Source organism: Vulpes vulpes, chromosome 12 (assembly GCF_048418805.1).
Source record: "Vulpes vulpes isolate BD-2025 chromosome 12, VulVul3, whole genome shotgun sequence".
Classification (NCBI taxonomy): domain Eukaryota; kingdom Metazoa; phylum Chordata; class Mammalia; order Carnivora; family Canidae; genus Vulpes; species Vulpes vulpes.
The window spans coordinates 156166501-156188669 of NC_132791.1; the positions used below are offsets into that span (position 1 = coordinate 156166501).

The following is a 22169-nucleotide window of genomic DNA, read 5'->3' on the forward strand; positions in this document are numbered from 1 at the left end:
TTGAGCAGGTCTTTGAATAATAAAAGTCGTAATCATTTATTGAACACCTGCTGTATGCCTCACATCTCGGAGATAGGTAAAATAGCCGCTGCTGTCAGGTGTGGGGGTGGGAGGAGGGGGTCCAGTGGATTGGGTTTTGTGAGCAGCAATTAGTACTTAACCCTTTTGTTGCCCTGTAACACTGCTGGCCACTCTTTTGCTTCTTCAGACTTTTCTGCCCTTTTGAAAGTTTTCCCGTTATAAATACATGTTGCCTTCATAATCAAAGAATAGCAGTAACTGTCATAATTTAGGTTAATTATTTGGCTTATTTTTGCTGCTGTGGATGAGGCTTTGAATGATGAAAGTTGTCTCCTCAGTTTCCTGCCACCTTAATCACTGCTAACATGGCTTTCCTTTCCTTGGAGGGTAGCAAAAATCTGTCCTCCACCCAGATGTCAGAGAACTACACCATCTGTTTTCTAGAAACATAGTTACCCCAGCCCTGACATTCAAAGAACCATGGCCCACCCACCAAACCCATAGTTCCTAGAACCATGGACTCATTTCGGATTTTGTAGGGAAATGAGATCAGAGGGAGGGAGCCTTGTAAGTCATGCTCCCATGTTCAAATTTTCATTTAAGAGTTTTTTTTTTTTTTTAATTCTAAGATATCCTTATGTTATGTCCTTAGAATATAAAGAGCTCTTATTTACCACTAAGGAAAAAGTCAAATACACTAATAGCAAGGGACATGAACATCTTACGATAAAAATAGATCTACAAGTGGCCAGCATAGACCACTTCAAGAGGTAGTGATCCAAAAAATAAAAAATACCAAAGCGGTACCATTTTGTAACTACCAAAGGTATCGAACACTGATGTAATGCATGTTAATTAAGTTGGGTAAGTAATGATACTTCTATATAATATTAGACTCATTAAAAACTCATGTTTTCTTTGGCTGTTTAACGAGAAGGGGAAGTGCTCTTGATATTCCTTAAGAAAACACGGTGGCTAATTTTCTTTTTCCTTTGCTGTGTTCTCTAATAAGCATTGTATGCTAAATGATAAATGCTAATTTAAAGAATCAAGTTGGTGAGGCTTTCCAGAGCTTTCTGTAAAAACAAAGTATTGTCCTGGGTTAAAGTCTGGGGATGAGTGGATCCGGACGGAGGAGGAGAAATGAGAGAGGGCTGTCTTGAGTCTGCTTTCCTCACGCAGATGTTTGTGTCTCTGTTTGTCAAGCAGGAGTGCTTGTGTTCACCTCAGAGGCTGCCTCGGTATCCAGGGAGAGAGAGGACAGGAGAGGGGGTGGCAGGAGGGACCCAGCCTATTTCTAGTGTCAGGCTCAGTGGCTCCTGCCATACACATCACCCAGGGCCTCCCCAGTCAGGAACTCAATCTTTCTCATCCTCGTCCCACAAACAAGTCAGTGCCACATTTGTTGAATAAAACATTTAGTCAGTTTTAGCAAGACAGGATTTTGGTTTTCCCCAGGCTGTTGCCTACTACTCCCACCTACCTGTTAATTATTGTCGTTGACCTCCCAACCTGCTCAACTGCAGAACTTGTGGGGAGATGTGAGTGGTTGGAGAAAGACCATGTTCTGGGAGGGCCCCTCTGTTTGAGAAAGATGTCATTTCTACTTCAGGTTTGTGTGTGTGTGTGTGTGTGTGTGTGTGTACTATATATGAACTTTTTTCTTTTGGTAGGAGGGTGACTTTTATAAATGATCTGACATTGGAGGGATAGGTAGGTGAAAATGAGCCAAAAAACTTCCACTGAAGAATTGGAGGAGAAAGTAAAATACACAGTGAAACTCTAGTCGTGACAATGGAATCTTAGAGACATAGGACAGAATTTAAAAGCATAGAAACATATCCAAGCCTTTGTGAGATTTTTGCTTCCGGATTTCAAATGAGTGGAGCAAGGTCATACTGAGGCAGCTGCCTGAAGAGTAGAATCTGTATCCTGTACCAAAATAAGTACCTGCAGGATTAAAGAGTTATATGTAAAACCAGTCTTTGAAAGAACTTGAAGAAAACGTGGGTGCCTGTTTACGTCACTCCTATTTTTCTTTCAAACTTTTCTGCCCCTGCTTCTGAGGAATGACTGTTGGCTGTAAATCCTGAAAAGTTGCATTTCCATAGAACCATCGACCACAGACATACGGTGCAGCAATGCATAGCCTGGCATACTCTCCCAGGTGGCCATTACCCAGATAATACTGGGGTGGGGTGGGGGTGCAAGCAAGGCAGGTGGCCCCTCCCTCCATCCCTCCTGAGTGGGGCTCTTACCCAGCATGGACCTCACTGTCCTCATTCGTGATGTTTGAGGATGCTTGCAACACATGGCAGGATGGTTAGTAGAATCTCTTTAATTATAGAGAGGGTTGCATTTCAGTAGGCAGAAGCATTTTAAAATGTTGGGCTAGATTGGCCAGCCCATCCCCACCCCAGTCTCTTTACCTGGGTCTCCTGAGACACCCAGTGCGTGCCCATACCGAGCCCTCCTTGCTTCCAGATTACCAAGCGTTCCCGGTTTACAAAACACAGCGCATCCTGTCTCATAATCCTCCACAACCCCAATGAGCAGGCAGGATGACAGCGATCTCCCACTTTTTACAGGAAACTGGTGTGGGAAGGCCACCAGGCTTGCTCATGGCCATCCCCATCGGTTGCTAGTACAGGTAATAGCACTGGAACCCAGATGTCCTGATCCCCAGGGGGTATCTGTTCATCTTGCTACATGTAGTGTGTTCATAGGATTCACACATTACCTCATTTCCTTCTATCAAAGTTGGAAGTTAGGAGTTCTGGTTCCTATTTCCTGGCTGAGGAAAGGGAAGAAGTGAATTCTGCTGAATTTGTAGGAGAGAAGGAGGCCTTCCTTTTCCTGACCCCAGGGGGGCTCACTCTTGTCCCGGAGAACAGACCCCTGAGAGGCTGTTGAGTCTCAAATTCAGTCGGAAGAGTAGGGGGAACAAGGGGTGTGGGTAGGTTGGTGACGTTGAGGTGGGAGAGGGGGGTCCTGCAAGAGGAATGCCTGGGTGGGGGAGGGGTGTGTGTGCAGGGGACCAGCCCAGGTGGGGCGGGGCGCCCATGACTCGCCCCATCAGCCTCACCCTGCCTTGTGTATGCGGGCCCAGGCTCAGACATGCTGACCACACGGCAGGTGGGACGCAGATTGTCTGGAAGCGGGCCAGGCTGGGGAGAACGACGTGTGTTCACCCCTGGGAGGCATTTGTTGAGGCAGATGTACCAGGTAAATGCCAGAATAGCAGCATTGAAGAAGAAAAGTGCCTCTAGTCCCTCCACTGGGCAGCCTGCCTCATCTGCTGTGGCACCCGAGACCCTGATGGGGCCCAAAATGAACGCCCTCCTTCGGCCTCTCCAGGGACATTTCCCAACAAGACTGTTCATTCATTAAGTTGTGGATATTTATTGATCTGCTCTCTATACAGCATGCAACCTCTTGGGGAGGCACAAACATTTCTAAAGCACCTCGACTGCCCTGCAAGAGCTTCATAAAGCAGTTGAGTGGGGAAGGCAGGGCACCCGTACATTAACAACAGCTACACTGTGCTGGCCACCTACTCCTGCACTGTGGTGCCAATGAGAAGTGTGGACATTGTTCTCCCATTTTAGAGATGGCAAAACAGAGGCTCAAAGAGTTCATTGCCCAGCAGGAGACCCTTCTGGGAAGGTAGTGTTTGTGGAGGACATGGGCAGACAGAGAGAATGGGGTGGGGGGCAGCCAGGGGTGGGAGTTCCAAGTGTTTTATGGTGTGTGCAGCCACTAACTGTCCACCTCCTTGTCTCTGCAGAGTGCAGCAGCCGCCCCGAGCCCTGTGCTTGGCAACATTCCCCCCAACGATGGGATGCCGGGAGGCCCCATCCCGCCGGGTTTCTTTCAGGTATGTGCTGGGCCCCCTGGGTCCTGTACTCCTTCTGCTCCAGGCCAGGCCCAGGCAGGCAGGAGGGAGGGAGAGACAAGAAGCAGTAGCTCAGTTTGCCATGGTCTAAATACAGTTGCTTTATGCTGGTTCCAACCCTTCCCATCCCTTTCTCCACCCCTTCCAAAAACTGAGGAGAGGAGAAAAGAGATGGCGAGCAGCCCCCCTGCATGTGCTGTGTCACTTCTGCTGGAGCTTGTTTTCTTCACACCAGCTTCGAAGTCACGACATGGCCTGCCCCAATCGGGGAGGCGGTGGGGCTGCTTCCAAGTCCGTGTGGAGCTGTCTTCTAGAACAAAAGGCTTTTTTTTTTTTTTTAAACAAGTAAACTGTTCTTTGTTTCTGTTTTGTTGCCTGCTGTCATCGTCATTGTTTACTTTGCTTGTCCAAACTACAAACCTTAGGCGTAATCTAAAAAAAAACAAAGAACCCACCATCCTGGCAGGTCTCAGAATCCTTTCCCTCTGGTTAACCACTTGATTTTTTCCGAGTGTGATCACAGTCGGCATCCCACGAGCATCTGTGCCCGTATTCCGCCCGCCAAAGACACGGGCAGGTCCCACATGGGGTGGGAGCCCCGTCTTCTCCAAATGACACCTTGTCGGCCTCTGGGGGCTTTGTCATCTGTCAGGGTTGGGTGTGGCTGCTGTCCTCTCTGTGCCTCCTTCTCCTCCTATCTCTGCAGTCCCCTTGGGGGGTGGGGGTTGGCGGGGGGACTCATTTGATTTTTAACCAGGCTGAGACTGGAGAATGCCATCTCAGAGAGGTATCAGCGTGCAGGGCTGGAAGGAGCTTCTTTGATGAAGCTCTTAAGTATAACATCTCATTCTTTCAGATTTGTCTGTGGCAGGTTTGAGAACCTGCCTGTGTTCCCCATTGCTTTGAAAGGCTAGCACTTCCAGATAAGAATATGGAAAGAACTGTTGTATAGTAAAGAAGGCCAACATCTCTCTGTGAAGCCCAAGAATTTAAAACTGGGAGCATTGAGGCAAAGTCCACAGAGAATTTTGCTTGGTGTAAGCCAGAGTTTCATACCTTGTGCATCTAGCAGTCAGATGCAGGCTATGGGAGGCAGGGGCTCCCTGTTATTAAGACATCCGAGCAAAAGGGGGAAACTTCTCTTGGAGATAGTAAGGGGATTTTCTTCTGGGTGGGGGATGACCTAGAGGACACTTCTCCTTTGTAAGATTTCACATTTCAGTTGATCTTGAGTCCCATGAGACAAGGGTTTGGACAATGCTGCTCACCATCCAAGGAGGGAAAGGTGAAATTTGGGTGTTGTCCCAAACCAGAAAGAGCAGATTGCCCACCACCGTGGTGGCAGTAAGGGGATTGAGAAAGGCATAGGGATAGCGGTTGAGAGCTTTGGATAGCCACACTTATGTCTATGTATTCTTAGCTTGCTGCCTGAATTGGAGCCTTACCCTGGAGTTCAAAGGGGTACAGCCTCTGAAATGGTTGTGTGTAGGCTCCAGGTTAGACCAGACCAGGCACTGCCTGGGGCTTGGCTTGTGGTGAGGCATCAGACTTGGGCCAGGGGCCAGACTTGAAAGAGAATGAGACATTCAAATCCTTGGAAACTTCATGGACTCAAGAAAGAAAGCCAGGTAGGCATCTGCCCTTTCCCCAGAGGGGCAGGGCAGCCCAAGAGCCACTGTCTGAGACGATCATCCATGCAAGGGGCAACCTTCTTTCTGGGCACTTCAGACAAGTGTTGTGTACCAGTTGGTGGCCTTTCACACAGGTGTTTATCTGCTTGGCACTTCTTTCCCAGGTTTATGCATCCTCACACACAATGCATGGGCACTTTCGATACAGTGCAATTGTGGCTTTCCTGCCTGGTGGATAGAGCCCGAGGTGCCAGGCTCCACCTGTGTGCATGCCTGTTGAGGCTGCTTGCTGGCATCTGAGTGCCCAGTACAGGCCACTGTGGTGGGAAGAGGTGGACAATAGCGAACTGTATTTTTTTAAAATAGGCCATTGACTTCTATTTTGGCCTGAGTCTGGGGCAAGGCAAGGTCTGCCTGATATGTGGGCAGCTCTTAACTTCCTGCTTTGGTATAATTGTCCATGGTTAAGGCCTAATTCCAGACATACTTCTCGGGCCCTCCCCTGTGACGTTCAGGGGTGTGTGGTCAGAAAGCTCAGACTGATTCCTGTCCTTATTTGGCCACTTCCAGCCACCATCAAACAGAGGTAACACTTGGATCCTCTTGACTGGAGGTCTTTTCTGATCCCCAATCAGGATGAACCACCAGGAGTTGGCAGGGGGGACATTGAACAGGGACCTTTCTGCGTCCTGGGTGACTTTGTGTCCATCGTTCCGCTCCTGCCCCCCTTCAGGTGAGGACATCATTTTCTAATCAGACAGATGAAGATGAAGGCGGATACAGTGCTTCCTGGCTGTGATGCTGAACTACTCAGGCTGGGTCACTGCTGAAGGGAAAGGGTATCTCTCTGGAAGGAGGTAGTGACTGCCCGTTTCCGGAGTAGGCCAGCTCACAGAGGGAATATTAGCTATTGATTGCTGGCCCTGCCCCTCGCTCATCTTGCAGGCGGCCACTCCGATATTAGAAGGGAAATAGAGATGCTATCAGGTTTTATCTGCTGCCAACAATTGCACTTCTTTCCCTGCTTGGCCACAGTCTGGGTGGGCAGCTTTGCTACACCAAGGAGCCAGCCCAGATTGGCTGATCTAGCTTTGACCAGATCCTATCCTAAGGTGGCTGGCCCGGTTTTCGCATCAGGACTCCACCCCTCAGTTGGTGCTAAAATTTGAAGCCAGTAGTGCCTCCAGGGTGGGTGGGAGGGAGCAGCTATCTACCCCCATCCTAGCCCAGAAAGGAACACAGGGGCTACTTCCTTAGATTGCAAGGCTACTCCTGAAGTCAGAAGGTTTGGCTGTCCACACGTTAGGTTCCATCTGTGGGCTTTTTCTTATTTAGGTTTCTGAGATGCACAGTGCCCTAGTCCTGTGGCATGAGATGTTTCTGGTAGCAAGTTGAGGGCCGGCAAAGAGATGGTTTGGGACTCAGCCTGACCATACCTCACAATATTGGGAAATGTTTTGGGTTTTTTGGCATTATGGTAGAACTTAGCAAGGACATTCTACTGTGTGCATTCCTTGTTTAAAAAAAAAAAAGCCTTCATCTTGGCATCCCCAGCAACTGGCATGCACTAGGAACCCAGGAAATGTTTGAACTGAGTTTGTGTTGCTCACGTTACCAGAAGTGGAGCCCAGCCAGTCCCAGAGTTCTAGATCCTCTTTCTGACCAGGCTGGGAGGGTCCAGGGGTGGTGTTCTGTAGTGGGGAAGGATGCAGAAGACAACAGCCTGAGGACAGCTGTTCTAATCCCTAGTCCCGTTTGTCCATGAACTTGCTGAGTGACCATGGGCAAATTGTTCCCCATCCCTGGGCCCTAGTTTCCTCACTAGTAGATGAAGCAGGGTGGACCAGATGGTCTTTGAGGGCCTTTCCAACTTGGATTTTCTGGTTTGGATCCAGATGGGTTTTACATAATCCAGCAGTGGCATTTTTTTCCCCCATGCAGCTTAAGTCAGTTGGGCTGCACATCTGGCACAGTCTGCTTAGTTTTGGCTAGACCTGCTGGTCTGAGTGGGCCCCCAGCTCCTTGGCCCTAAGATAGTTCTAAGGGAGGCAACATCCAATGAGGATTTCTAGGTCTAGAGCTCGGGAGTTGCAGGAGGGCAGGAGTCACGAAGAAGGGAGCATTGAGTACAGGCTGTTTCTGTTCTTGTTTTGTTTTAAATTCCAGTGATTGTTTTCAGTTATGTCGTATTTGTAGACATGCGACTTACTTTCATTTTGATCCCAGTGCTTCTGCAGAGGAGGCAGGCCTGATTGGGAAAGTGAGACTCAGAAAGGTGTATGACCTGCCCCAGAGTTATCAACTGCAGGCTGTAATCGGCCTCTGAACCCAAGCCCGCTGGTTCCGGATCCCAGCATTCTTCCACAGCAGCCCAGATAACACATCTGATTCTCTAGAGAGAGGATAGAGAATAAGAGAAAAGGAGGAAAATGATGGAGGGAGAAAGAGAAACCCTAGCCATCTTCTCTGAAACGCAAGCAGTGTTTCTGTTCAGGCGCCAGCCCTGATTGTTAGTGGTAGCTGCTGGAACACTGTTGAGGAGGATTCTGAAGCCGTGTGCGTGCTCAGCAGATCCTGACTGGCAGTGTCTGCCATGAACACAGGGATGTAAGTGGTAGTATGTGACCTGTGTATTTGGCATTCTTGATCTAGTCCGTACTTCATTTATAGATGTAGAATGGAGGCCCAGAGGCAGACGGGACTGTGGTTAGTGATAGTTATTGGCCACCTCTGCGAGAGCAAGGGGCTTGAATCTGGGCCAGAACTGATCAGTCATAGCCTGCCCCCAGGAGTAGCCAGCCTGCCAGAGACACTGATGGGCAAACCCATGCCCTGTAGCAAGAAATGGAGAAGCCGGGGCCTGCCTGGGGGCTTCCTGGGGGCAACACAGTTTGGGATGGTGTCCCAGCGAGGTGGGTGATACATAGGTGCTCAGTAGGAGATGAGGCTGGAGAGTTTGCTGGCAGTGTTTGCTGGAGCTTTTTCAGGACTGTTGGCTTCATCCAGGGGTGAGCTGGTGCTGCTGGAGCACCCTGGTCTGCATTATGTCTGAGCCAGGTCTTTGTTCCAGAACAGTTAACTCTGCGCCTTCTCTGTCACCTCTGTGGAGGCAGGAACCTGGGGGCGAGCCACACTGATGATGGAGACGGGTATTGCTGAGGTCTAAGGGCTAGAGCTTGAGCCTTCTCTGGAAAAGACTGTCTTAGAGGGCCCAACCCCCTTTGCCAAATGCACAGTATGTTTTGCCCTGAACAATCCCCAGATTCTTTCCATTGTAGTGGGGCACAGTAGGGATTGACTTGTCCCCTCCCCCGCCCCCATTCCAGTGAATTCTCATTCCTGCCAGCCAAGTCACCCACCTCTGAGGCCTACTCCCAGAGAACCCACCCCATCAGTTGTGGGCGGGGGGGGGGGGGGGGGGGGGGGGGAGAGGAGAAGAAGCATATGATGTGTATGGTCCAGAAACCCGAGAAATGATCCAAAACTAAGAGGGAGAGATAAATACACACGACCTTGGACCTTTCCTATTAGAGGGAGCACTCTCCTTATTTCTCCAAGAAGTAGCTGGGGTTTCTCTAGGAGAGGAGCCGCCTCAGGAGGGCTCTGATGACTGACGAGAAGTATCTAATGTTCAGCCAGACAGAAGATTCTCAGACCAGGGGTGCCTGTCTGGCTCAGTCAAAAGAGCATGCGACTCATGATCTCAGGGTTGTGAGTTTGAGCCGCATGTTGGGTGTAGAGATGACTTAAATAATAAATAGATCTTAAGGAAAAAATAAAATACTCAGACCTGCCGCAGTCTGCAAGGCTTTAGTCCTCAGATCTGAGATCCCTCAGACAGAAGAAGAGGGAAGCCAATTTGAGTCTTTGTATGGAAGATGGTTCTACTACCTGCCAACTTAACACAGTAGTGAGCTGCTTGGCACCAGTGATAACCAAGTAGAGATTCAATGCCCAGTAGAGAGAGAGCCTTGGGGACTGAGCGCCTTGGGGTGGGATGATGTGTTTCCAGGGATGATCAAAGCCCAGTAAGTGAGGGCATGCCAGTGGCAGCAGCTCAGGTGCTCCCCAAAAACCGGGCCGAGTGCTGTCCGTTTCCTGCCTTCTTCTCCGGTGGAAAGTGGGCAGCAGCACTGTGAGCTGACATTTCTTTTGGCAGAAAGCTGCTGAGGCAGGAAAGACCTCTCTAGGGTCTAACTAGGGCCAGGGCGGGACTAGAAGAGGTTTAGAAAGAAGCAAACCACCTTGTTTGTGTGGTTTTCAAAGCCTGCTGCCAAAGGAGGACTTGATGGGCAGGGGCATGGGTCTCCATTTGATGGATGGCAGCCTGAGGCCTGGACCTAAGCCACGGGAGGCCTGGCAGACTTGCTGGATATCCCCTAGCCCATGGGCCAGGCAAGTTCTCTGAGGGCATAGTGGCCTCCCAGTCACGCAGCCTTGGTGAGCACTGTGGATGAAAGAGGCAGCCGTGGACCTGTCCTCGAGGGGCTCACAGTCTGGTGGAGGAGGCGGGGAGTGATTCCACTGGGAGTTCAGTGCCTTGGGGGCAGGCGAAGGAGCATCTGGCCTAGCCTGTGTTCCATCTGGGAAACTTCCCTGAGGAACTCTCAGAGAGGAGTGAGGCCTGAGTGCAGACAGATGCCAGTGACTGGGGAGGCAGCACAGTGTGCCAGGACGTGGGTGGGAAAGGGCAAGCGGCCTGGATAGATACTTGAAGGACTTTAATGTAAAGATAGGGGAGCCATGGAAGGTTGCTAAGAAGGGGAGTGACGGGGTTGCAGGAAGACCCCCAGTGACCTGGAAGAGCTGGGCTTGTGGCAGGCTGGCCACCCTGGGAATGTGGGTTCAGGCTGTGGCTCCCTGGGGGGTGGGGGACTTGGCCAGGACCTGGGCTGCACTGGTGACTGGGTGCAGCGTCCTGGACTCCCTGCCCTGAACGGACAGCCCCATGCTGGATGTGGGAGTGGAGAGAAGCAGAGCTGGGAGGATGCCCAGGGTTCTGACTTGCATTAAGCTGAGGTAGTGAGAGGGTATCAGGTGCCTCCTACCCTGTCAGACCTTTTGCTTTCAGAGGGAGGTGGTCTTATGGCTGCCCCCCTGCCCCTGGAGGCTCCCAGCCAGTGCTCTCAGGTCCTAAAGTGGAACTGTCTAACCTCCTCTTGTAGTGTTGGTGGAACACTCTCTAGATTAGAAAAGATACCCCTTTCTGTGATTCCATTTGACCCTGTGAGCTACACCTGAGAGCTAACGGCATTCCTGCTCTGGATGAGGAAACTGAGGTTCACAATGGCCAGGGAATTGCTCAGGGAAGGCGGGCCTGGAGTGGGGGGTAGGCTCTAGAGCTTCTTGATGAACACCCTGTCTGTTGGGGAGCAAATCCCCTCCCTTTCTGGGCTGCACTCTCTGGCCCCCGCCCCTCTCCCCCTCTCTCTCTCTCCATTGCTGCAGACAGGAGAGGTTCTGATAGATGTGTTGGTCTCTCTGGGAGAGGAGGACAGAGATGCTGTGTCAGGGGTGAGTGTGCCAGTTCTTCAGGGGACAGAAGCACCCCCTCCTCCCCCGCCCCCACCCTGCCTTCTGCCTCCAGCCTGACAGAAGGCAGGGTCACCCCCGCTGGGAAGGATTAGAGAGGAGGCGGGGCACCCCAACTGCTGGGCCCTGGGTCGCTCCCACCCCAGCCCCACCTGTTCCAAGCAGCAGCAGCCCCTCCCCTGGCTACTGTGAAGAAGCCAGCAGCTGGCTTTAAGCCTAAGGACCCCTGCCTTGGTTGTGGGATGTCCTGGTTTGAGTCCAGTCCTGCTGTGTGTCCTTGGGGAGCCATCCTCCCCTCTCTGGGCCTTAAGTGCTTGAGAGGGCTGTCGAAACAAACCCCTGGCTGCTGGGAAACTGGGAAACTCTGTCACCTGGGCTGTGTCTCCACCTCCCCACCGTGGACGCATGCACACACAAGCCTCCCCCGACAATTGCCTGGCCTGTGTGAAAAGGCCAGGGCAGGAGAGAAGGGGAAAAAAAGGCCTTTTCTTCTTGCCAACAGCACCTCCACAAAGGTCAGGCTGTGCTCCTGCCCCGCCCGGCAGCCAGCCTGGTGCCTAACGTCTGCCCAGCGGCAGATGACCGCGCGGGGCTCCTAGCAACCGCGGACAAAAGGTTACTCCTGACGTGCCGGGCTGCGTGCCGGGCTGCTGCGGGCCCCTCGCCCTCCCTCCTGAAAGGGAAAACAAAGTTGCGGCAAGGCCTGGCGCGTGTGCCTGTGTGCGCGCGTGCGGGCCTGTGTGCGTCTGCACACTCGAGCCGCCTCTCCGCCCCTCCGAAAAACGTGAACTCCGCGTGTCGCCGTAACTCTCGCTGATGAAATGGAAAGTTGAACATAAATCAGTGTCTGCCGCCCTGTTAGCTCTGCATCAGCAGTCAGTGCCTGGGAGATTTGCTCGGTAACAAAGCACCCGGCTGCTCCGCGGGCCTCGACCGCCCCCTAACGCGGAGCCGGCCCAGCACCAGGGAGCCCGGCCACTGGGCACCTCTGCCTCCCCGCCCGGGACCCCCAGCCCCAGGCCTCTGCTCTCTCTGTGGGGAGAGGAAGGGGAGCGTCTTCCGGAAGGACCCTTGGGTCTAGGAGGCCGGGACTCATTCTTGCTGCTGCTCCTTAAGCCCCTCGAGACCCCAGGGTGTCCCATCCCCTGAGCTGTAAGTCGACTCAGATCTCTGACTTTTATGGATCCCGTCCTTAAGGATTGGCAGCCCCTTCACTTCCGTGTGCTCAAAACTTGGGCTGATTTATCCTTTTCCCCTTCAGTCCTAGGTTTTCTCTTAGATTTTCCCCTGTGTCTGAAAGCTGTCCCAGTACGCTGACGATCCCCCCCCCCCACAAGATCCTTCCCCACCTTTCAGGAGGATGGGGGAGCCCCCTGTGTTTTTGTTTTGTTTCTTCATACTTAGCCAAGGGGGTAGACCCTCCTGTGTTCCTGCTTCCACCTTCTGTGCAAATCATGCTGAGGTTTTTTTTTTCCCCCCCCTTTAAAAAAAAAAGGTCAAATTCCTCAGCCCTTGTAGCAGAAGAGATTGGAGGAGGAGAATTCCAGTGGAATCCTATAATAACATGCCTTGGCATTATGTGGCTCAGGGTAGACCCCCCCTGAATACGATCACACCACGCTGAAAGGAAACTGCCCTTCGGGGAGCCCGGGCTGGGCCAGGGGGCTGGACCGGGGTCAGAGGGCTTTCTCACATTTTGCCGAGTGCTAATTGTGAGGTGCTGTCCTAAGGGCTGGGATATAGCAGCAGATCCACAATGTGGGTTTGGGGTTCATGTCCTGTTTCTGCCTAAATTAACTCCTCAGCCGACCTTCCCTGGACAAGCTCCCTCCCCCAGATGAAGGCCCTCGGATAAATGAAGTCCTTGAGCCAGGCCTACTTGTCATCCAGCAAGTCTCTGTCTCTTGCCAATACCAAAATGGTGGGATTACACTTGGTAAGAGTATGGCCAGGGGGCAGGTGACAGCTTTTATGAAGTGTCAGTTCCATGCTGGGTGCTGAGCTACCCTGGGGGCTGCCTGACCAGGGGACACCACATTAGCTCTGTATGCAGGGCATGATGGGGAGGAGCAGAGCATCAGCCCTGGGAGAGGCTTCCTACAGACACCTCTGAAGAGGGCAACACAAGGCATAGTGGCTGTGACCGGGGCTTTGGAGCAAGACACCCCAGTGCCACTTCCTGGCCATGTGTCCTGGGGGAGGTTACCCGACCCCTCTGGGCACTAGTCTGCTGCTCCTCCACAGAGGAGCTCATTCCACAAATTGCAATGTCTTCTCTTTGGAGCTCTGTAAAGGACTCTACATAGAAACATTTACTCGTGTTCAGTGATGGTTTATCACTGCCATGGGAACATGACCCATTGGATTCAGGATCCATATTGATCAGCAGTCAGAAGCTGAGCACCTGAGCTCATTCGCCATCCCCCTCCTCACCCTCTCTGAAGGCCTTCCATCCTTCCTGGAGGCCCTGAGGTCACGAGGCCTGGGCTGGCATGTCGGCTGCCTTGAAAAAGCCTGTTAACCTATCCGAACTTTATTGCTTCACCTGGTGTTGGGAGTGAAGATAGCCCCAAACTCTTGGGTGCTTGTGAGGATGCCATAAAATGAGGCCCACGAAGCCCTGCCTGATGCCTGGGGTGGCTAAACACTTAGGATTCTGTGTTGTGGATGCATGTATGTCCTGGGGCTGTTCTTTCCCTCAGAGCTAGGGGTCAGGGTGGGGCTAGGTCTTGTAGCTCATTCAAGGGCAAGGGCCACTGTAAGAATTCTTCCAAGAAGTAAGTCTTAGGGACTCAGCACAGCCTTGGGGGCAGTGATGTATGGGAGAAGTTCTGGGTATTTTCGAGATTGATTGGCTTTTTAGTACTTAGCCCTTCTGTTAGACTGACATATATGACACCTACTAAGCCCCAGGCCCTGCTTGGTTCTTTTAATGTGTATCTCACTTAATCCTGCCCTACCTGGCTTAACTCCTTGTTCCTTGGTCCACCCGGTGGGAACTTACAGGGGAAGTAGAGACAGGGAAGCAGGTTGTATGTCCAGGAGCTTCTGATTCTGTTCCTGCCGGGCTCATTAATAGGAACTCCTTATCGTGAGTTAATGTCAGCTCTCCCGCCTAGGGAGCTGGGTCTTTGACGGTCATCCTGAGTTTTGTCACTAGTGGATCTCACCTGGGTATCATGGGAGTTTCAGCTCCCCACCTGTAAAATAGGAACAGCTTCACCAGCTATGGGTTTGGAAATGTAGTCGAATGAAAGGTAGATCAGACATCTGCACAAGCCCTTCTTTCCAGGGGAGGTGCTCAGTCATCTGTTCCTTCAGCGATACTCAAGCAACAGCTTTCTGCCATGCCATGCTGGCTTCCAGGGTCGGGAGGCCAAGCAGAACCTGTCTGCAGGTGTTTACAGTCCACAGGGCCGACCCCGGCCTGGGCTAACTGCAGGCCAGCGGGCAGCTGATTCCCCTCCCTGGAGCACTCTTCCTGTTGATGGCATCCCTGTGGTAGAGAACTAAGGTCCAGCTTCTTGGTAGGACACAGTTCTTTGTGATCTAAGCCCTGCTGCCTTCACACCATTACTGAACGACCTGTTGATCCCCCAGGACAGGAGGCCAGGTTGAGACCCAAACTCCGTTCCTCCAGCCCATCTGTGTGGCCTCTTCTCCAGACTGCATGGTTCTCTCCTCCCCTTCTCGAAGTCTTTCAGTCTCGGGTCAGTTTTATTCAAGAAGACTTTGACAAAGTCTTGCCCTGTCCTTGTCCCAAGGTCAAAAAACATATGTCCCACATGTGGATCTGATGAAGTACCTCTTCCTCAGAGTAGTTATAGTATCTGGTCCCAAGAAACCTACTCTGCAGTTATGGAAAGGCTCTAAGAGTTTAGAGACCTGTAGTCTGTTCTGGGGCAGCAGCTTTACCTTTCTGGGCCATAATCTGCCCACCTGTAACACCCAACATCAGGAGGATGGCATGGGAGGTGCAGTGAGAAAAGAGATCTGGCTCCTGTCCCCTGAGACATCAGAGGCTTTTGGGGCAGAAGAAATAAGTGACCACTTCAGGGATCAGACGATTCCCGCAGAGTTTGCTGAAGAGCACTGAGCATCAGGCAGGGCACTTAAGGGGCATGCTTCTAGTTCTAGTATGAGACTCTGGGCAGTTAAGGAGGCAGCATCCCAGGATCGGGGTCATAGGAAAATTTCGCCAAAGAAAGGGGCTCCTGAAGGATTGCTTGAGGTGGGGAAGATCTGAGCCACAGCTTTGCATTATCATCAGCCTCCCTTTGGTGAGGGCCAGTTCCCAGCACTGGACTAAATACTTGACTCCCAGTATCTCAGTCATCCAGCTCTCTGGGAAAGGGTGGGGCATCCAGCTTTACAGGCCAGGTGAGCAACTGTGGTGGGGATGGAGGGACTGCAGATGATGCTCCTAGACCATGAATCTGGGGTTCTTTGAACAGCGCTCGCCCCCCACCCCCCAAGCTGGCCCTGTACTTCTTTGAGGCACTCCAGGTTACATAACCCACTGTGGAGTAGCTGTGGGCAGGCTTCCTAAACCCATTTCTTTCCAGTCCTGCCTCTTTCCTTTGCCCCATCCTGTTGCTTCTCCTTAGCTGAGGAAAGACAATGAGATCTTGGGCCATTCCCCAAGCTGCTTCCTTCAGGGAGGAGGTAACATGAGACCACCCAGTCATCCAGGGAGCTGCAAACCAAAGGGGAAATCTTGGCTGACTTTCCTGTTCTCAGCTCAACCCTCTTCTGCTCATTGTCAGTAGGGGGTGAATTCTTGCATCCTGGATGCGTAGCTTCCAGAGCCCCCGTCTCCCTTTCCTGGTTGGATATGATGAGATCTTTACTCTCAGAATTGTCTGTCAGGGTGTGAAAGGGTAGGGGGATGAAGGCTGCATGCGTGCGTGTGTCCAGAGAGCCTAAAGCAGAACAGGAATTCTTTGGATGGATGAAGCACTGCCTTTTTAATGTGCGCTTCGCCTTCACCAATGCTGATGTGATTAACAGGGGAGCCTTAGCACTGGTGAGAGGTGGTGGGGAGGCTGGTGGGCAGGAGTAGGATGCATCTTTGCAGCACTCTCCATTTTCAGAGTAAAGGCAAGCTTTTGGTTGTAGTGGATTTGGTTCTCTTAGCAAAGTTAGTTGTTCCCGGGGATTGGCATGGTTCTGGATCCCAGGTCAGTCTTTACTACCTCTCCAGCTTACCTACAGAGTTGGTCCCTACAGCCGTGAGTATACGTCGTGGGAAGAGAGGTTTACTATCTGGATCCTGGCTAGAAACCCACATGGTGGCTAGGCCTGGGTATTGGAAACCTTCCCCTGGGTCCCAGCTCCTCTGCCAACATTAAAGAAGGCTAGCTATTCAGGGCTAGAGTATGGCTTAGTGGGAGGGCAGGTACATATTCCATGTGTAGTGTCCCAGAAAGCTATGAACTCTGTCTTCCACTGGCCACAAGTCTCGATTTCTAACTTGAGAGACACAATAGAAGCATCTTTGGAAAGGAAGGGAATGGATGTGTGATTCCCAAGACCTCAATCTGATTGCCAGTCTTATGCAGGAGCTCGGAAAGGTTAATGACCTGACTTTTCCGTCCAGAGGTCCCAGCCCCAGGGTCTCCACCTGGTGCATAAGGCCCTCCAGCATTATGCCCACGCCGCCTCTCCAGCATAGGCTCCCATCTTTCAGCCCAGAGTCGCCTTTTGTTTCTTCTCTGCCAGAGGACACCTGTTCATCCTTCCAGGCCTTGCCTGAATGTGATGATGCTGTAATTGCTGTCTCTTGCTCTCTGGTATACCTGGCTCCTTGTCTCTGTTTGGTCATAGTTAAACTGCGGTCTCTCCCACCAGCCTGGGATTCTTTCAGGGAGGTCTGCAGTACTGTTTATTCATGTATCACCAGCACTTAGCACTCCCTCCAGGGTGCTAGGACCCAGTGGCTTCATGCACACCTGCTAGACTGGGTCCTGCACACGTTCCGCACATGCTTTTTCCTGTGTCCCTGGAAAGGGTGCCTGGTTATGTGGATGCAGGCACATACAAAGAATCTCTAGCAGGGGGGCCCCAAAGCTTTAGATCCACCTCTCTTGTCCCCCACCCTATCCTGACCGTAGCCATTCAAGGTAGAGCCCTGCCCCGAGATAACCCTAGAGCTAAATTCACTGTATAGGAGAGGGTCAAACAGTGTGAACTTGCTGAAAGAACTCAGGGCTGCAGTTGAGCCCCCAGAATGTTCTGTGCTGGCATTCGAGGGACTAGCTCATTCCCCAGTACTGTGGTGAGAATGAGACTGGGGAGATGATCAGCAAGGAGATACTCTGGGACCAGCCAGGGGATGGGAATGCTATCTATTTTGTTATAATGATGAAAGGTCATTTTGTTCAAGACCAGTGGTTACAAAAACCAGTGCTACAAGAGTGGCCACATGGCATCTTGGTAGGAGAAATAGAGCTCAGGTTTGCTGACCCCTGGTCCAGAGCTCATTTCTGTTCAGTGGGAAAAATCTTGGCTCTGATAAATAATACTGTAATGTCATTGGACTGCAGTTTTCTCATTGTCAGTAGGGTTAATCTTTGTTTCATTTGTCTTATTGGAGGGATTTAAGGTAAAAAATCAGAAAGTAGATATAACACTGTTTTATTTTACCTCGACAATTTTAAAAGACCCCAGTTTTTCCCCCCTCTTCAACCTTGAAAGCCATTACCTCTCCCAAGGGTCAGCAGGCATTTTCTGCGAAGGACCAGATAGTAAATATTTTAGGCTCTGTGGGCCATCTGGTCTCTGTCACATCTCTGCCACTGAAGCATAACAACAGCTCTGGACAGTACACAAATGAGCATGGCTGTATGCCGATAAAACTTTATTTACACAAACAGGCAGCAGGCCATCTTTGGCCCTGAGCCATAGTTTGCCTCTCCTACCCTTGCTCAGCGTGGTGGCTGTGCTTTTGGGGTCCTCGCACTGCAGCTGACCCCAGCCTCCATCCTGGGTATGTAGTGTGGTGCAGGGCACTGAACCTGGCCCCGGGACCAGAGAGATGGGGCTCAGTCTTCCTGTCTACACATAGGGTTGGGGAAAGAGGCCGGGGGCGGTATGTGCCAGAACTCTGCATTAGGTCTTGGACACTGCCACTACTTTCATTTGCCACACTTCCTCCCTTTGTTTTGAAAAACCATTGCCTGCTGATTCTGCATCTCCGTCTCTATGGGGCAAGCGTGCCTCATGTCTCTTGAGAACATTTGCTGAGCACCTTCTGTGAGTGTCTTGGCGCCAGATTCACATGTATGCGGACCTCTCGCCCTTGTCGTCTGCCCAGCACTGTCCTGGCTCCTCAGAGAGGTGCAGGGAGAAGGGGAGGTCATCTGGGGCCTTTGCTCAGACAGAAATCAATGAGTCTTCTGCTGATCTTTGCACAGAGTGGACCATGGTGGCTGTGTAGATTGCTGATAGTCTGCAGAGGTGACCCTAAGAGGGAGACGTTGTGTACTGTCCTGCTCCCTCTAACTGATGGCTTCCCCACCATCCCAGGAAGATGGGCCACCACCACTTCACTTCTCCTTGTCTGGTGCCCCCAGGGGGTCATGATTCTTATGGACTCATTTCCCAGGTAGCCAACAGCCCCTGACTTGGAGCTCTCTGGGGCTCATGCCATTGGGTGGGCACACAGATGGCCCAGGCTCCCTCTGCCCTTGAGTTGGTAACTTCAGTTCCACTTCTGGCCCGTACCTCACACACACACACACGCAGAAGCATGTGTGTCCCCTTCCACGGAGGGGACAGTTAGAGACAGGATAGGAAAGCAACTATGCAAGCCATTGCCAACTTTGTTCCCATAGGGTCAAAATAAAGGAATAACTTCCTCTGATGAGGTACAGGTTAAAGGGGAGGGTGGTTACAGCTCCCCCCTCCCTCACCCAGCCAGGTGATCAGGTTCGTGCTCTAGGGACAAAGCAGACTGTGTTCACAGACTTGGGGTGTCTGTAGCACTAGGGCACACCTTGGCCCTCTCCCCAGAATGGGCTTACAGCATTTTCCATCAGCATTTGTGTCCAAGGAGCAAATTGGATTGTCTGCCACATGCCTTTTACCATGTGTATAATTAATGTAATTTTATATTCACTCAATTAAAGTGACACGCCCAACAGGCAGATTACACAGGCCCCTAATAATGCAAGTCATCTGTCTCCACTGCCGGTCGATAACCTCCCCACCCCAGCCTTGCCAGGCCAGGGGCCAGTGGCCCCATGAGTGAGGAGAGATAGGGATGGGTGGAGTGTTTGGTCTCTGAGCCACCTAAAACTTCAAAGGCCTTCCCCTAAGGCCTTCTGTGAAGATACAAGACAAATTTGGCCAGAGGTGAGCACCTAGCAGCTCACAGAGTACTCTCATGGTTTCCCTGTGAGGAACATGTCACCTGAATTCTCCCTCTTTATAGATGAGCAGCCCAAGGATTAGGGATATAAGGCAGGACTCCAGCCCGAGGCCCCTGGGCTCTGGGGCCCAACGCTTGGCACTGGCCACAGCTCGTCCTCATTTGCTCACCTCCGCACCCAGAAAGCCTGGAGTTAAGTCTCAGCTCTATTTTCCTGAGGGTCTGGGAAAAGGCAGCTTTGGGGAGCGTGCAATGGTGCTGAGGGAAGGATCGGGGAGTTTTGGAAATACTAAACTTGGCACATAGCTTTTATTACTTTTCAGCTTAAAAAAAAATCACCGTGGGTTTTTTTGTTTTGTTTTGTTTTTTACTTTTAATTTTAAAGGACTCTCTTATCTGTAAGAATCTTTAGTTCAGAGGACCAGCTTGGTCACCCTGTTGGTACTAATTTTTCTTCCTGGTTCCTTAAACTCAAAGGTGTTAGATATGTCCACCTCGGGGCTGGCTGACCATGGCCATGGGGTCTGCCTGTCGGCCAAGCCTTGCTGCCCTGTTCGGGCCCTGACCGGGATGTCTACATGGGGTAGAAAGCAGTGCCCATGCTCTTGAGCAGCCTGTGTGGCTTCTACAGATGAGACACAATGTGTGGGGAAGATGCCACATGTTTCGGAGTGCACTTGGGGCAGAGCAGGCTTCAGGAAGGAGAGGGGGTGTGGGCTCTCAGCAGGCTGAGAAGAGTGTTCCGGGCAGAGCAGGCCCAGCTCCAGCTTTCCCTGTACACAGGCAGCGAGTGGCCACCAGAGCATGAGGTGCGTGACCGCGGAAGCCTGGGAACCTCCCTGGCTCCTAGCGCCGGCTGCAGCACCACCCCACTGCTATGTCCCTTTCTCCTGATGAGGAAACTGGATTCACGTTGTATCCTGAAGGAGCTGGGATCAGATGCCAGGGCTGTGGAGCTGGAAGCTTTCCTTATCATGCTTCATAAGCCCATCTACCTCTCAAGGATGGCTTCAGGTGAAGTACAGGGACTCAGCCCACCTGTGACCTAGAGGCCTAAGTGGCCCCTGCTGATGCTCTGAAGTACCTTTCTGCAGAGACCTTGGGTCTCTCATGCCGTGGAAGTGTTCTGTTCCCCACCATGCCTGTGATGGCAAAGGCTCTTTCACTGAACTTTCCATATCTAGGGTTTTAATGAAACAGCCCAGTGTTTGCTTCGATCACACCCATAGCAGAATCTCCCTGGGCCCTGCATAAGTGGCTCTCAGAGGCGGCTAGATGTAACACTACCCAATGCTGGAATTGGAGGAGAAAGAATAAAAAGGAAGTGCGGGAGTTCTCTATCTCCGGTCAGAGACCTTGGGACTGCCTGAGACAGAGTGGCAAGTCCATTAGCAGGGTCTGGGGCAAAATGAAGGCCCAGGCAGGAAGTGGGCACATTTGCTGCTGCTTTTTCCCAGACTCGGTTGCAGGGTTCCCTGATTGGGGTCTCCCCTGGGTGCACATCCCCCTGCTGTCACCCCAGAGGGGGGGCAGTGCACTGCAGGGAAAGACTTGTGACCAGTCCAGGGACCTCAGTTCTCATCCAAGCTCCCTGGTGGCCAACATTCTGTGGATAACTCTGGGCCTCAGTTTACATGTTTACCGTCTGTTGGACCCCATGGCATTTTAAACCGACACTTGAGCTTGTTTGTCACTGTGTCCTCATCCTTCTCCCCCCCAGCCTGCGAGTTTCCAGGGCCAGATGGGTCTGATGCACCTCTGTGACCCATCCCCAGGATATGGGGCTAGCCAGGCACCCAAGGCCAGCATCTAGAATATGTATGTGTGTGGCTGAGTGACGAGTTGCACCCACACGTCCTTCAGCCTCTTGGACTTATTCCTCTCTGTTCCTTATGTGCCATGTGTGGCACGGAGGCTCCGCTGGTGGGCTTGTGAGAGTAGTGGGTCAGCTCAGGCCACCTGGAACTCTAGAATCAGACTTTGAGGCTGGTTCCACCACTTGATAGTTTCTCAGTGGCTTTACTCCTCTGAGGTGTGACATGGAGCGACAGCCTTTCCAGAGAGGAGTTCAGGGTTACACGAGCTAACGCAGGTGAAGGCCACTCCCACTGTGTGGGACATGTGGCTTCATTATTATTCCCATTTAACCGACTGTAGAAGAGAAGGCCTGGTGGTGGCAGAGTCCGGATTTGAACCCCGTTTTTTCCAAACCTTGTTTCCTTACCTACAATGGACAGGAACATGATTATCCTCAAGAGATCCCTGGGCTGGGGTTAGATGTGGCTCAGCCACCAGCGAGTTCTCTGTGGTCTTGGGCAGGTTACGCCTCTGCCCTCAGCATCTCTTTTCTCTCCTGTGAATGAAGGACATTGGAAGAAGTGATGATCTGTCAGGGTCACCCGACAGTCTGCAGGCAGGTGGAGTTCTTCCCAAGCTTCCGGTGGGACCCCCAACTCACCTAGCACAGTACTCTGCATCGCAGATGCCTGCTGATGACTACCTGCTCTGTGGCGTGCTGGGAGGGGGTTAGGCAGTTCCCGAGACAGAACACCTCCACAGTCTAGGTGGAGCTGGACTTCGAGGTTCTTTTTGGCCAAACAGGCTTTCAGACACCTAATTTGGGTTCTTCAAAAGTTTTCAGCAAGTAGAAGCTGGGAAGGCCCCATGGAGGAGCCGTCCTGTGTGGGAAAACTTCTCATATCATCAGTGTTGACTCCTT

General features: G+C 51.8%; 1 protein-coding gene across 8 annotated transcripts in view; it reads left to right on the plus strand.

The window, feature by feature from the left end:
- Positions 1-22169, plus strand: part of SSBP3 (single stranded DNA binding protein 3) — a 164915-nt gene that overhangs the window by 113220 nt on the left and 29526 nt on the right. For all 8 annotated transcript variants that reach the window (XM_072730839.1, XM_072730840.1, XM_072730841.1 and 5 more), the window contains one exon: positions 3809-3898. In XM_072730839.1, coding sequence (XP_072586940.1) covers positions 3809-3898 — 90 coding nt within the window. The remainder of the gene's footprint in view (positions 1-3808; positions 3899-22169) is intronic.